Genomic DNA, 17,102 nt, shown 5'->3' with positions numbered 1-17,102 from the left:
GGACACGAATTTTCTTACCCGGCTTTACTTTGGGATTCATTTTAATTCAACTATCTTAATTAATTCAACTAGCTTTTCGGTATTCCAGATTCTGTAAGAATGTTGTACAGTCTCTTTTAACTGAGTCGTAAACCTTTTTAAAATCAATAAATAATTGATGTAACTGGATGTCGTATATCTACCTCTTTTCGAGTATTGGTAGAATGGTAAATATCTGGTCGAAAGTTGATCGATTTCGTCTAAATCTGCACTAATCATCTCCAATTTCATGTGCGTATGGGGTCAATCCTACTAATAGAATGTTTGAAAGGATTTTATAGGACGTTGGCAGAAGAGAAATGCCTCGATAATTATTACAATCAGTTTTGTCGCTTTTCTTGTGAATTCATACAATGATTGATTCATTCCACTTTTGTGGCAATTCCTCTTTATTCTAGATAAGGAGAATATGTTTGTGTATCTTTTCCACAATTTTTCGCCTCCAGCTAAAATTAACTCAGCCGGAATTTCGTCTACATCCGGAGATTTGTATTTCTTTAATTTCTTTATAGCGATTTCTACTTCTATTCGGTTAGATTCTGGAATATATATATATATATATATATATATATTAACTTCCTTCTATATATTAACTCCCTCCTTAACTTTCATTCAAATAATACGAACTTAGAGAAAATCTGATTTTTACATAGAATAGATTAATTGGACATCACCTATACATTTGACTAAAAGAAAGTGAACAAGAGTTACATGTTCTTGAAAAGAGACAAGGTAAAAATAAATAAATAAATAAATAAATAAATAAAAGTAGAAGAAATAAAGATACGTCTTTAAAATATTTCAATTTGTTAGAAATGCGTGAATACGTTGTATCCACGCATTTCTAATAAATGGAAGTATTTTAAAGATGCTTAACATTACGGCTGTTTCTCCTGGAAAAAACAGAAGTCGTACAGGTTATAAAAGTTATTTTATGAAATCTACAATATCATCTAGTGAAGGCAATTTCTATATACAGAAAATAGTATATTGAGATAACAAAGATTCAAAATTTAAGAAATTATCGGTATCTAGTATTTGGAAACATCAAGTTCACACTATAGGATTTTATAAAAACAAATTTAGAAACAGAAAGACCAATATTGGAGTTACTCTTTATTAAATATAAAAGTACAAAATTGAACATTGAATTGGGCAGATTAGAGAAAGCATGGCTTCTGCCTGCGCGTAGAAGAGATAAAGAAGGGTTAGCATTATTAACATGACAGTTTGCAAGTAACCATCACTTGTGATAATGGGTGAGATCGAGTTCTAGACAAATTCTAGCATCCTTACGTATCTTTTTGTAGCACCTTATTCACGGTTTTTAGTTTTAATAAGTTTTCCCCTGAAGATAAGATCAAAATCGTTAGAAAGATTAGGAAGTATGTGAGTTGTAGAACGAAAATCTTGTGAAGTAAGTGCTAGACATCATTTCTACCTTCATTCTCCTTTTCCATATGTACTGAGTATTGCCCAGTGAAGTAAGTGCTAGATATCATTTCTACCTTCATTCTCCTTTTCCATATGTACTGAGTATTGCCCAGTGAAGTAAGTGCTAGACATCATTTCTACCTTCATTCTCCTTTTCCATATGTACTGAGTATTGCCCAAATGAAGTACCAAAGAAGCTTATCAACCACCTATGGCGAAGGAAGTTCGTGGTAATTTTGCTCACAATATCATTGAATTCTGTAGGTTTAGTAATTGTTCTGGGAGGACACAGTGCCAAGGGCTATTAGACAATACTTATAATTTTGTGCAAGCAAATGGTTCAAGCATTATTCTCAATATAAAATCGTGTTTCAGCATAGTAACGCGTGGACATTCATTATATTACTGGTAACAGTGTAGTTTAGTGAGGATTGAAGCAAGTTGAAAATCTTCCAAAGAGTGCACAATCTCTTGATATTAACATTATGGAGCTGATGTGAATGTTGAAAAGGTGTGCATCCATAAGTATCACTTATTAATTAGTATCTATTGTATGTGAGGTGCCTTCAACAGAAAGGATTTGCTGTGTTGTCAGAGAGGTTGATACAGGCCGGTGCTGGAATATTAACGAGGCCGGTGGATAAGTCTACCAAACGAGCTCCCATACAAACGTGAATATGTATGGAGGTGATTCTTGCCCCCGAGATAAAACGAAAAGTATAGGCCAACCTGGATGTAGAAATACCTCGGAGCTATGACCACCCGAAAATTTTCGGAAAAATGCAAAAACAGCTATAGTCGAGAACAAAATGTCGGATTGAAATCGGGCAAAAGGGAATGTCCATTATTTTTAGTCGTAGATTCCATTAGTGTACAATCGGATGTAGTGCAGTGACGGTGCAAGGACGACTCCCAAAGAAACTGGAGTATTCCTTCTTTAATAATAATAATAATAATAATAATAATAATAATAATAATAATAATAATAATAATAATAAATAAAATAAAATCAAACGTTGAATGAGAAAAATGAATAAAATCAAGTACAAGTTTTCAACAATCAAAATAATAGTACACCATTCAAATTAGAACACTTAGAATTCCAAAGAAAGAGAAACACACATGTGTGATTGATCTATTTTCTTAGCACAGAATAAACTCTCGGAAGAAGAATTTAAATGAATAAATATTTAACGTCAGGGCTCATAGCGAGTCACTTTTTTAATTAAAAGTTACTTTTTTCAAGTTGGTCACTAAAAGTTACTTTTTTTAAAAAAATTTGTCACTAAAAGTTACTTTTTTGGAAGGTAAAGTGACTTTTTCGTGTGATTTATGTTTTGCATCAACAGCTTTCTAAGAAAAATATAAAAATAAATGCAAAAAGGCAGAAACTTGTTACTCATTACTCTTCTGAAAGCTTCAGTACTTGCTGCCACATGTGAAACAGTCAGCTTTATTCTCACTTCAGCTTTTATTCTTTCTAAAGTATAGTGGATGGTTGGTGGTTGCTTAAGCTCTCAAGGTGGGTTGAGAACCCTTCTGCGTCTATTCTTCTATCATAATAGTCTTTTAGTTTTCTCTCGTAATAGTTAACGCTCCGCTCAACGTTGTGTGTGTGTGTTTGTGTGGTTCGTCTGTGTTATGCTTCTTGTATGTTCTTAAGAGTAGATGATGAATTTTAAAATTTCATGGCTTTGAGAACTCACAATGCTAAGTTAAATATAATGTCTGGGATGAAAAAAATCGGAAATAGGTCAGAACTGGTTCCACTTACTCAGAAGCTTCTTATACCTGCTAAGTCTGCTTACCGTAACTACAAAGCATACTTAGAAAACCTAAAAAAGGGAAAGCTCAAAAAGAAGTAAAGAAGAAGAAGATGAAACAAAACAACAAACAAAGAGTGAGGTGATGGAGAAATGGACAAAGGAAAAAAGGGGCATGATGAGATTTTGGTCACCTTTTCGTGTGCTTTTGGTCACTTTTCAACTATTTACAAGAGACCAGACCACTATGAGCCCTGTCTTCTAGGCTAATGGCAACGGATGATAAATGAACGGCTTTCTGTCCAAGTTAAGAGTGTATAGAAATGAAAAAAAAAAAAAAAAAAAAAACTTTGATCCAGATTAGGTTTATAACGATGGTGCATAAGACAGTCAGGCGGCAAATATCATGTATGATGAACGAGGGTATGAGGTGTTCTTCACATGACAACAGTGATTCCCACAAATTATGTGAATACATTTTGGGCGAAAATAAGCTACATTAAAAGATTTCCTCATCTAATACGTTAATTGTGTGGAAGGTAATAATTCCGAGCACAGAATCAATGAAACTCGACGAAACACAAGCTGTTGCGCGTGTTGCACAAAGATGCAAAGAAATACAGTTTCAGACTACCGATTTATTCTGTTTCGTACAAAGTAGGATAACTGTGAAATACTCAGAGGTACCTCGTGCAGAATTTGTGCACTGCAGTATGTGTACACGAGACAGCTGTGAAGAATAACAATTCACAGTCTGATATTGTCGAGCTTTGATCGCATCGCAAAGATGACATCGGCGAAGCAAATTTTTCCGCATGCGGTCAAACACACCTGAAATTTCAGCTATATTAATTCGAGCAACACGTTCTTCGCCTGTCATGCCTGAAAAGGCGTTTCATACTCCCCCCCCCCAAATAATAATAATAATAATAAGGGACGTGAGGTAGTTATAACACAGGTCCTTCTCTCCCAATCCAACAATCTTGGAATGTTTCATTTGCATAGGTCTGCATGTACCTGTCAAAATGTGCAGGCACACTGTCATGCTGGGATTACATCGGATGTCTTGTGTTCAAGGGCATATGTTCTAACAATTCTGGGAGAACATCACGTAAAAATAAAAGATACATACTCCCACACAGGCAGGTCGGTAATAAATAAAGTCCTACCTCAAAATTATCCACCATACCTCACCGCATGCTCACACTAAATCTCTGCTGCTGATAGTTCACCAGAGTTGCATGTGAATTTTTACGCTCTACACATGGCTACTGCTAGTTTCAGGAGGTCTCTGATCATTCCCAGTATGCTGTCTTCAATTTCAACTGCCCACATGGTGCGATTTCCTCCGATTTCGTGTAGGGGAAAGCGAAGAGACCCTATCTCGAAGGCGAATATGGTGGCGCGGAAAAGTACGGGGGAAAGTGACTCTCTGATGGCGACGGTCACGATATAAACGCCTCGCCTCTGGTCTATTTTCCCTTGCCTCTCCATAAATGAGGTGCATATCTTCCAGCTCGTGAGCAGGGTAATCTGTCATTGCGCAGGCACGTACAGATTAACACAAACAATTTTATTTAAACATCAACATCTACACTTTTACATGACCGTGAATATCTAGACACAACCTACTACCGTTGAACGCAACACTTCCTATCGTGTTATACAGCACTTCCACACGTAACACCATGCTATGTAAATCATTCACAAGTTGCGCACACAGTCACACTGATTGACACCATTCCACAACAATACTGCAACAGAGTGTCTATCGGTCACGAAAGTCATGAAAAAGTCACGAAATCAGAAAACGGTCATGAAAGTCAAGAAATTTAGCTTTAGGATCTCGATATATATATATTTTTTTAAATCTGTACAAATATAAACACAGACTGGAAAATTTTGTTCTATAAAATGTCAAAATTCGCCACCAAAAATTTCTTTATGATGAGGTTTAGACGCTACTGATTCGCAAGCAAAACATTCTATCGCATGCATGAAAATTCGGCCTAATTTGCACCCGAATTTGCTCTTGAGAAAGTTAGGAAATTTTATGGTTTGGCAAAGAAAAGGTCACGAAAAAGACACGAAATTTCATTTTGGAATTTCAGTAGACAGCCTTTTGCGAACCACTCGCAATTAACACACAAGGGATGATAGTTCCATTATGTTCGACCAAAGCATCGTGCCCTTAGTGAAAGTACTATGAGCTAGGAACGTGCTGCTACGTGTACACAAAAGTGACACATTCTCTTTCCTCCGTGTAGGTATTTCATTCAGTTCCAAGGTACATTTCATTTCATTTAATTACTCATCTAACCAATTCATGGTATTTGGAGGGTTCAGTTCACATGTACATAGTATTTATGTAAGATTATGAAGCAAACATAATATGATTTACAGGAGTGATTGTACATATAGATAAAATATTTTGCATTGTTATACGTATATTTCTAGATATTCTTTAACACTATAAAATAGTTTCTCTATTAGATACGTTTTTAAGTTTTGTTTAAATTTATTTAAGTTTTTTTTCCATTTTTATATGATTGGGCAAAGCATTGAATATATTATTTGCCATATGTCTGGGCCCTGTTGTACCAGTGATAATCTAGTAAAGTAAGACTTTTTGTTTTGATCTCTAGTATTGTAATGATGATCTTTCACTTCATCTTCATTTTGCGTTAGACTGAAAACGGATGCTTCATATATATAAATAGATGGAACTGTCAATATCCTTAATTTTTTAAAGTATGATTTGCAGCTTGTACTGTAATGTAAGTTTACAATAGTACGGATGGCCTGTTTTTGTTTAATAAATATAGATTTGCTTTCAGTTGCGTTACCCCAAAATAGGATGCCATATTTTATGATAAGGCATATGGACCCATTGTAGATTTGTATTAAGCCTTTTAGAGTTAAAGTGTGTTTTAGCACTCTTAGAGCATATAGCCTCGGATTTAGTTTATGTATATTTGCTTCAATATGACTACTCCATCTGAAGTGCTCATCTATTATAATACCTAAAAATTCTGTTTCGTTGACTAGCTGTATGGACGGGTCGTTTAGATTTATTGTGGATTTATTGACATTTTTAGCGTGTGCTGAGTGGAAAAGTATATATTGTGTTTTCGTATTGTTTAAAACCAACTGATTACTGTCAAACCAAAACCGAAGTTTTTTGTTATGTCATGTACATTGTTAACAAGAGCTTTTGTATCTTTTCCTTTGATAATAACTGAAGTATCGTCAGCGTAGAGTATAATTTTGGTATCTATATTATTAGGTGTAGCAACAGGAATGGACCTAGAACCGAGCCTTATTTCCCATACGTCCATATTTTATTTCTCGATAATTCGAGTTGTATTTCATTCGAGTATCACCTGTATTTCTTATAATTTCGAGTGATTGCTTCCTATTTTCTAAATAAGATTTGAATAATTTGGGACAGTTTCCACGTATGCCGTAATGTTCTAGTTTTTTTTAGAAGAATGTCATGGTATATTACATCAAACACCTTACTCAGATCGTAAAAAATACCGATTACTAAAAATTTCTCATTTATTCCTTTTAGTATATGGTCTACTAAGCTATAGGCAGCGGTTTGGGTGCTTTTGTTGGGCACAAAGCCGTGTTGCTCATTCGTTATAATATTCTGGCGTATGAGAAAATCCAATAGTCTGCTGTTTATTAAATGTTCAAATATTTTACTTAAAGCAGGTAGGAGCGAGATTGGTCTGTAATTTTCGACGGATGTGGAGTCTCCCTTCTTGTATATTGGTCTTACTTGAGCTATTTTAAAAGCAGCAGGAAATACACCATTTATTAAGCATTGATTAAATAAATATGTTAGATGCGGTGTCAATGACTCTTTACATAGTTTTATTATTTTTGTCGGTATTTCGTCGTTTGTTGATACTAGGACGCTATTTTGGTGTATTCGCAATAGCAATGTAGTTTTTCGTAGCTAAGGCTAAGGGGCAATTTGCCAACTCCAACGGAGGGGAAAATTCGACGGTATCCCTAGGAGAAAATTCATGTAACAGATAAATCACGTATACTGTGCCAGCGCATTTCCTTGTATGGTTATGCAACGTGTCAACATATCGTGTTTCGTCCTTTTTTTTTTTCCACAAAAGCATCATATTCCACGGAAATTTTTTAATGCAGCTTACTTTTGCCCAATATGTATTCACACAATATTTGAGAATCCTTGTGTCATGTGGAGAATCCCTTGTACACTCGTTCATCACATATGATCTTTGCATTTTTGGATACAAATGTTATGTTTCTTTATATGCCGCCTGACTGTCCAATAAACAGTCGTTTTAAACCTAATCTGGATGGAAGTTACTTTTTCCATTTCATACACTCGTAACTTGGACAGCCGTATATATTAATTAAGTTACACCCTGTATATATATATATACGGCGCCGTATATATATATATACGGCGCCATTTTATGTATTTAAACCACTAAATTTGTTTAGTAACGTAAACAGCTAAACTGTAAAAACGTCTTTACTAGAGAAACACTTTTTAGTTCTTGTAATAAATTTTTGGTCAAAAATTGAAGCTAAATAAGTTAAATATATACCAAATCCAATATAGCTATATTTCAGAAATACAATAGGCACTGATTATTCGTACATTGTTTTAAAACACTCAGGAACAATCAAATTTGTAAATAGCTTTAAAAAACTTGAATTGTTTAAAGTACGCTGTATCGATTGCGCTTACTTTCTGAAAGTTTCTTGGCAATAATTGAGTAGCAGCACGAAGAACTCCTATATTATCTTACCAAATACACCTACATGTTAATTGCTTTACTGGCTTTATACACATTTTTTGAAAAGTGATTGTACTCTTTACCTGTTCACTGTCAATAGCAACTGTATGAATGTATAATACAAAACTGGTATGCAGAAGAATTAAAAATTAAAAAAAAAAAAAAAAAAAAAGAAAGAAAAAAAGTGATATTTCGCAGGCCGCCTTTTATAAGGCGCATTATACCCTTTACGGCACCCTTATTAACAGCTTCTATGTGAATTTACTACACAAAACTAGTATACAGAAGAACTAAGACCACTTATCTATAATGTGATGTTTCGCAGGACGCTCTATGCATAGGGCACACTGTACCCTTCACGGGTTCTTTATCAACAGTAACAGTGTGTATTTATTGTACAGAACTGTTCTATACAGAATAATAAATAAAACCGTTTATCTTTGATGTGGTTTTCGCAAGGACGCCTTATGTAAAGAGTGCACTGTACTTATCACGGGTTCTTTACCAGGAACAACTTTAAGAATTTATTTTTAAAAGTACTTGTACCTTTATTTATAATGTGATGTTTCGGAGGTCGCACCGGAACATGTCCCGGTGGGCCAGCATGGGTCTGGGCTGATACCACACTATTTTACACCTATATAACTACCTTCAGTTTGGATGGTTCAGTTCCATTGCTTATTTAGTTTTTGTATGTCAACCTTTCACACAGGTAAAAGGTAGACACTGACGAAAGATGTATACCAGCGAAACTAAAAATATAAAAGTAATTCCGTTTGTGTAACTGGTAAAGTAGTTCGTTGAATTAAAAAATAAATTATGATAAAAAGTGATATACAAATGAAAGTGAATTTATATCAATACGTATTAAAATTCAATAACGTTGTCTGTTTTTACTTTCGGCACGGCACCGACAGAGAATTAACAAATCTGAGACAATAGTGTAGTTCTGCATAGTTCTGCATTTAAAATCAGGTTATGTTGCTTCGTCTTTTTGTACTTCCGTGTACCTTAGGGATGATGCATATTAATATTACAGACTAATCAACTTTTCTTATTAGCAGTGAAACTGTCCAAAAACCATTAGGACCACGTGCGGACTGTCAATGAGTCGAATTTTGACCCTGTTACAAAGGATGAGTCGATTTGCATTGTCACCAGGAGGCAGAAGAAGATTGATCGGGTCTTCCTTTGAATAATATCACTTGTAGATATTGATCCTCTAAAGAAAAACTTGGTTTTGATTGTATAAAAATGATAGCTCTTTAATCACTGTTTTATGATGTGTTGAGTATGTGTTCGTGTGGTTTCATATTAGCTTAGCTCCTTGAAGACGACGATAACTTTTTCTTAACTTTCGGTTTTATTTTATTTTATTTCTTTTCCTTTCTTTTTTCTGTTTAATTAATTTATGTTCCTGTTATGAAAATAACGAATCATCAACAATAAATACTTTATTTTTTGAAATTTTTCAGCTTAGATCCCACCAGATTGCTGTTGACATTTGGGGCATGTACAACCATTCAGGATAAGTTTCATGGAAACACAGCATTGCACTGGGCAATATTGGCCAAAAACCACACAGCAGTTTCAACTCTAGTTATGAAAGGTGCTAGTCTTGATGTTCCAAACACACAGGTTAGTTACATGAAAGTATTTTTGTTTGGTTATGTTTGACTGTGCAAAAAACAAAACAAAAAATAAAATACAATGAAAAATTAAAAAATAGAAATTTCAGAATATCGTGTGTGGCATTGCAAGAAATATGTCAACGAGATGGTTTAAAGCGATTAAAGCAGATGATTACGAACCAAAAGTATGGAAAGTAACAATGATGTAGAATTCAACGATGATGTATTTAATTTGATGAAATAACGTTGGGTATTTCTTTTGGTATTTTTATTTCCCCATAATATTGGTATCTCCCAACAGAGCTCTAAATTGATAGGTGATGAGGTGTTCTTCACAATTTTATATTGAGGTATAACTTTAAAAAAATGAGCTCAAATAATAGCGTTGATTCCATCATGTTCAGCTTATTACAATGTATGATACTAGAGCAACAAATATAAAGTAATTATTCGCAGTCTATAGTATATTCGAATCGTATTAAGGGGAAGTTAGACTTTGTCTCAAAAGTTGGAGGTCCTGGCTACTAGGGTTGATATGTTTAAAACAAAATGTTTAAAACAAGTGTTTAAAACGAGGGCTGTTGTTTTATTCAGTTTGTTTTAAACGTTTTAAACAAATTGTTTTAAACGTGTTTTTTTTTTTTTCGATGCTGGTTGGACATGTTTAAACAACTAAAATATCAGATTGAAGAAGCTAATTTAATTGTCTAACAAACAACCCATCCTCCGCAGGATTTGTGCATGGAGTAAATTACAAGCAGAGTTATATTCTTATTATAACAGCAATTACTGAACGAAATTCTGCACATCAGTGTGCGTATAACTATAGGCGCCGATTTGAAGAAAATATTGGGGGGTCCAAGCAATGAATAAATTTATCATCATCGTATTCAACCGTTTTCAATTAACTGCTTGATGAAGCCCCCCCCCCCAAAAAAAAAAAAAAAAATCTCGATCCGCTACTCCGCTGCAAAATTCACACTGCATTGATCTTCAGTTGTCAGGTTAGTGTTGCCAGAGTGTTGGTTGAAGCTTCAGTGCTCTATTCAACACCAGTCTGAAAACCGCCTTTTCTATCGAATAAGAAGACTGTAGGGATAACCACGAGCGACTTCGAGCGAGTTTTCTTTGAAACTCGACTCGACTCGAAACAGACATATTTAAGCTCGACTCGAGAACTCGGCTCGAAAAATTTCCTCCAACTCAACTCGAATTCAGGTCGAGTTTCGAGTCGAGTCGAGCCAAATGGAGCTAAATTTTATGTAGTTTCAAGTACTCTCTTCAACTATCCTACCTAGACAGTGTAATTATTATCAATGATACTACTGTTACTACAACTTATTATTATTATTATTATTATTATTATTATTATTATTATTATTAGTATTATTAACAACACCGTGTATAAACATGAAATATAGGTGGTTTCTATCTGAATACTAAAAACTAACTGACTGCCGACCTCGGTAGTCGTGAAGTCTAGGAGGCATGGCCATCGTTCACGAGATTCTGGATTTGAGTTCCGGAGAAGCAAGGATTTGGCTAAGGCCAAATATTGTTAAAAGTTATAGGGCGCTGGCCAAACATGTTCAAAACTGCTCGGCTTGGGCTTAGGGTTGTTGGCCTGGGTGAGCCGATCTAAGCCGATGGCTCACCCAAACCGAGACGAACAGAGCTGATAGCTCAGTTGGGGCGAATCGATGGCTCATCCCAACCATTCCGGCTCGAGCATTTCGCTCCGTTGAACTGAGCCGAGCAAGTTTACACCTTTCTACCCGGGTTGAGCTTCTGTTTGGGCTCAAAAATTCGACCGTGCAGGTCTCAGCCTTGATGATAAGAACTAAAGTATATACTTATATTGGTGCTAACGACATTTGAGGCCTCGTTATAAAATCCTTTGGCGTCTCGTTATCGAGACGAAACGAGATACAAGCAGTGTCCCCTCTCGTGAACAATACTAAAAGTATTCCACTTTATCGCTTATATTCCTCATGGCTTTCGCTTTCCAGTCTAATCATGCCATGATTTTAAAACGAGCTGAACGAGCGAGCCATTTATCAAACTCGACTCAACTTGAAATTCGGCCTAAAAAACAGTGACTCGGTTCGGAATTCGACTCGAGAAAATTACGTTTGACTCGACTCGGGATTCGATTTGAATTCGAGTCGAGTCGAGTTTTAGCTCGACTCATACCCATTCCTAGAAGGCTGTCCCTAACGTTCAATTAAAGGAATGACAAAGTTTACAACAGAAATTCTTGCTCCTCTTTGTTAATTCTTCCTCGGCCGGATTATATTGGAGGGGCGAGGACCCCGCCTCTAAATATTGGGGGGGGGGGGAAGTGTCCGTCCCCCAAAAAGTCGGCGCCTATGCGTATAACTAAACCAACAGAAATTCAAGTGAAGTATTTGAACATTTCTTTATTTCCAAGAATAACGGAGGTTAAACACACTATACTCTATTCTAAGATCTAAATTCACAAAGTCAAATCTTGTTTTTTTTTTTTATTTTTTTTTTTTTTTTATTTTATTTATTACTATCATTTCCATAATAATGAAAAGTTCTCACATCATAAGTAGAAGAAATGCTCTGACAAATACAATACAACTCATAAAAAAGAACAGTGACTAGCCTACAAGGAGCAAATGATATATTTTAACTAAACAGTTTTCAAGATACATCTCTATCTGCAACATGGGTAGCTAATAATAGATTAGTGTCTACGGACGGCATAACAATACAATTAACTCTAGACACCCGCCAGGGATTTTAACAAAATAGTAGGCTCCCACGTTCGGGGCTCTGGTGATCCCCCTAATTATCACAGAGTCATGAGTTATACACCATTGGAAAGCTTATAGACCACAAATTCCAACGGGGTAACATTCGTGAAATTCCCTCCGTATTCGTAGAAAAAGAACAGACGTAACAATCATTAAAAATATGATAATATTGACTTTGCGGGGCCCTGGCAACCCTTGCAGTCACCCTACGCTGACAAAATTATGCTAATGTGTAGGCCACATACTTGTGACAATAATATAAGAAATGGTAGCCATTGCTGCCATTGCGTAATGAATTCGTTTTATGTAGGAAATATTTAAAAAAAATATATGCGCAGAAAAACATTCATTGAATTAGACATTCTCTCCCCTCCCCCACTATAGTACTACGTCCATATGCAAATCATTTTTGCTGCACACATCATGTATACGAACAAGAATTATGCTTCTAGACCACTTCAGTGAAATATATATCTTGTGTTATATGGGACCGTCCCGAAAATAAATGTAAATTAACCAAAATTGACCCCCTCTTCCTCTATAAACAACAAGTACACATATAGGCTACTATCATGTAGGGGACTACTTCATTGCTTCACATACCAATTTTTATGGATGTACCACAACGAGGGAAGGAATATCCGCCAAAACCTGATGAAAAAAATTTGATGAAACATTAAAAAAAAAAAAAAAAAAAAAACTTCATCCTCTCTCTCTCGGCCGTACATACGTACCCCCTATATACATAAAATGCAACTGACGGAAAGCTTCATCCCTAAAAAATACTTTGGTACCAAATCATCTTTCTAGCTTAATTAAGGACTGAGCTATTGATGTTTGTTGTAAAAATAAATGTAATTTACGTCAAAGAACTGAAACTCCAAAAATTGGCTAACTTTGTCCCCTCCCTGCTTCCCCATATAAGCAAAAAGTACAAATACACGATATTACCATGTAGTGGCCTACTTCATTGCTTCACGTAACAATTCTTATGAATCTATCCCCCAAGAGGGGGAATGGCCCCCAAAATAACTGTTGAAAAAAAAAAAAAAAAAAAAAAACACGATATTTACCCTCCTCCCACATACATAAAATGCACACCAGCAAAGCTGCATCTTTCAGGAATAAATTGGTACCAAAACCATCTTCCAGCCTTAATTTGAGGTTTAAGACTGAGCCATTGAGGTTTAAAGCCCTGACACAGCAGTTGCATTAATGGACGTTTAAATATTAAGAATGCAGACGACCAGTAGAACGTAACACAGTTCTAGCTCACAGATAAATGCAAGATCTGATAATACAGGACAAATCCCTAATTTTGAAGAAAATGTTTTCTCTTTCACTTGTGTTACTCCATATGATGTAATGAAAGCGATTAAGAGGATAAAATCCACTGCTATAGGTGCTGATGAAATAAGCATAACATTGATCAAGAAAATATTACCCTTCGTCCTCTCCCCAATTACCAATTTATTTAATCTTTCCCTTACTACCGGAACATTCCCAGTCTTGTGGAAGACAGCACGAGTCCTGCCTCTCCCTAAGACTAAGGATGTCCGATCTGCAGAAGACTTAAGGCCTGTTTCAATATTACCTGCCCTATCTAAAGCTCTTGAATATATTGTTGATCAAATATGTGAGCACCTTCGAACTTATAACCTTTTAGACAGTTTTCAATCCGGGTTTCGTAAACATTGCAGCACTTCTACAGCCCTTACCAGTATTACTGATGATATACGTTCTGCTTTGTACAAGAGAGAGATAACCATACTTACCTTACTGGATTATAGCAAAGCATTCCAGTCAGTAAACCATGACATTTTGCTACAGAAACTTGTACAAAAATTTAGTTTCTCTATTTCAGCTGCTAAGTGGGTCCAAAATTACTTATGCGACCGAAAACAGTATGTGGTGGTTGCCAACTTAGTTTCTGGTCAGCGTAACCTTCCTTGTGGGGTTCCTCAAGGTAGTGTTTTAGGGCATCTTCTTTTCTGCCTTTATATTAATGACTCAGCACAATCTCTAAAACACTGTAAGTATCACATGTATGCGGACGATGTTCAATTGTATCTATCTTCTTCACCAAAGCAAATAGATACTTGTATAACAAAGATGAACGAAGACTTGAGTAATTTGGCTAAATGGTCAGCAAATAATTGTTTGATTATAAATCCAGTCAAATCAAAGTCAATTTTAATTACTTCCAAACGTGCAACGACGTTAATAGATGCTTCACTTGTTCCTAATATAACTTTAGAAGGCGTAAATATTCCCTTCTCTTCCTCTGTGAAAAATCTTGGCGTCATACTTAACAAATATTTAACTTGGTCCGATCAAATTAACGCATCATGCAAGAAAGCTTTTGGAATTCTTCATTCTCTCAGCAAATTAAAAAACTTTTTACCAACACAGTTGAAAAAAACTCTTGTTCAAACCCTAGTGGTACCACATTTGGAGTACTGTGACACCGCCTTAACTGACGCTGATATACATTTACAAAAGCGTTTGCAGCGAGTACAAAATGCTTGTATACGTTTTATTTTTAACTTAAAATTCTCAAATCATGTTACGCCATTCTTTAAAAAGCTGCAATGGCTGAAGATGCAGCAACGGCGAAAATTGCACTCGTTGGTACTGCTGTATAAAACACTTACTTTTACAGAACCTTCCTATCTTCTAAAACATCTTAATTTTTTAAGCGATTTCCATGAGAGGGACACAAGATCATGTTTTAATAGCGAACTTGCAATTCCTATTCATAGATCAACTTATTCCTCCAAATCATATATAATTTCAACGTGTCGTGATTGGAATACTTTGCCAACCTCGGCACGTGAGTCAAAATCTTTAGCATCTTTTAAAAGAGCAGTTTATAATTTATTGTTATCGAAGCAGGGTTGAATGGACACAGAGACAGAAGAGCCAGTAGAGAAGCTTGTCATAAAGATATGAAACTCAACACTTATTACATATTATAACATGTATGTACTTTCGTGTAGCACTATATTATATTTGTGTGTGTGTGTGTGTTCAAGTGACAGTCTGTTTCTTGTCTTTTTTTTTTACTTTCTAACTTTTTTTTCTTTTCTATTGTTAGCTATATCCTTTGATTTTTCAATTTTGTGTCATGTTTAGGTGGTAGATAAGGCTACATATAGCCTTAACCTCGACATGTAAAATAAGTCAAAATAAATAAATAAATAACACAAAGAAACTAAACTACATATTCTGTGAACGGAGATCGGGAAAATCCCGATTTCTTTCTCCGGAATTGAACATTTGGGCGGATCGAGATTAGAGAAGTTTCCGAAATTTGATCTAGCGTTGAATATAGATGGCAAGCAATACCTAAGAGTGTAAAAATGTAATATATATGCCTATTTAGATTATTGTTTTAAACAAAATAAACATTTTAAACATGCTTTTTTTTTGTTTAAAACAAAGTACTTTGTTTTAAACATTAAGAACGTTGTAAACATTAAAAACGTTTTAAACAAAAAAACGTGTTTTAAACATAAAATACTTTTTTTTTTTTTTTTTTTTTTTTAAAGTTGTTTTTCAACCCTGCTGGCTACGGAGAATAATGAGTTTTGAAAGTATTTTATCTTGAAACATAGGAGTGCTTTTGTCTTTAAGGATAAATTTTCTCTGGGATGTTCTTTCTTTATTTTTTTTTTTTTAGTGTGAACTATAAAAGAACATGGCTTCATTCTGAATTATTGGTACACTTTGTGTGTTGTAAAGAGAGGTGATATTGAGAAAACACTGAAGAGACCTCAATCATGATGTCTGATCATAGTGTGCTTTCAACCTATACCAACGACATTCATGAATTCCGGACAGCTAACTGTATTATTTGAATCTTACCAAGAGAAATTTTTCAAGAGAATAACTAAAGGTGGTTGTTATCATTTAAGTTGCTCATATCGTCGCATTCACATACTCATGTTCAAAACTCCGGATCTTCCTTATTCCATTAATAATAATAATAATAATAATAATAATAATAATAATAATAAACTCTCACAATGAGAAACTAATATCCTAATATTAAAATAAAAACTGTGAGATACAATTCAGAAGTATATGTTAATATGAACGTGTTCAACATAAATCACAATTTTGTGAATAAAGGACAAAGTTAAACGAGTTGTAGCTGTTACGTCACATAATTAATATGGGAAGATGCTAGTCGTCTCTATGGCAGTCAGTCAGTCTCAAGGTCGTCAAGGCACGAGTGGAATATTAATCAGTTTTTCTTACCGAATTTCAGACCGTGATAACAAGATTCGTATATGAAAATGGTTCTTTCTATGTCTGCCATACTTGCATCAAATAAAAAAGGCTGAAAGCCCGTTTTGTGAGAGCTGAGGAATGTTCCGAAACAGAATGTAACGACGTATTTACCATACATCTTTGACATGCCGTTAGTTTACATGTCAAATAGGCAACTCATTGTCAATGTACTGAAGGTATTCGTAGAGGAGGGTGTTAATTTCTACCATGATTAACGAACCTCACTACATTTTATCCCACTTTTTCTTGTTTGTAAATAATTCAGTAACAATACATAGTGTAATAATTTAGAAAAGTGGGCCATTTACAAAATGCTATTGAATGATGTAATCGTTGCTTCAAGACATATATAGTAATAGCGCTTGA

The 17,102-nt window shown here is 35.0% G+C and overlaps 1 protein-coding gene across 2 annotated transcripts in view; it reads left to right on the top strand.

The window, feature by feature from the left end:
• Hip14 (palmitoyltransferase Hip14) overlaps positions 1 to 17,102 on the top strand; it is a 216,749-nt gene that overhangs the window by 37,815 nt on the left and 161,832 nt on the right. For both annotated transcript variants that reach the window (XM_081752119.1, XM_081752120.1), the window contains exon 5: positions 9,502 to 9,664. In XM_081752119.1, the coding sequence (XP_081608245.1) occupies positions 9,502 to 9,664 (163 nt within the window). The remainder of the gene's footprint in view (positions 1 to 9,501; positions 9,665 to 17,102) is intronic.

The sequence above is a fragment of the Thermobia domestica genome, chromosome 3, assembly GCF_964235325.1.
Source record: "Thermobia domestica chromosome 3, izTheDome1.hap1.1, whole genome shotgun sequence".
In the NCBI taxonomy this organism is placed as follows: domain Eukaryota; kingdom Metazoa; phylum Arthropoda; class Insecta; order Zygentoma; family Lepismatidae; genus Thermobia; species Thermobia domestica.
Note: the sequence above shows the minus strand (reverse complement) of the source record. Positions and strands in the feature narration are given on the sequence as shown.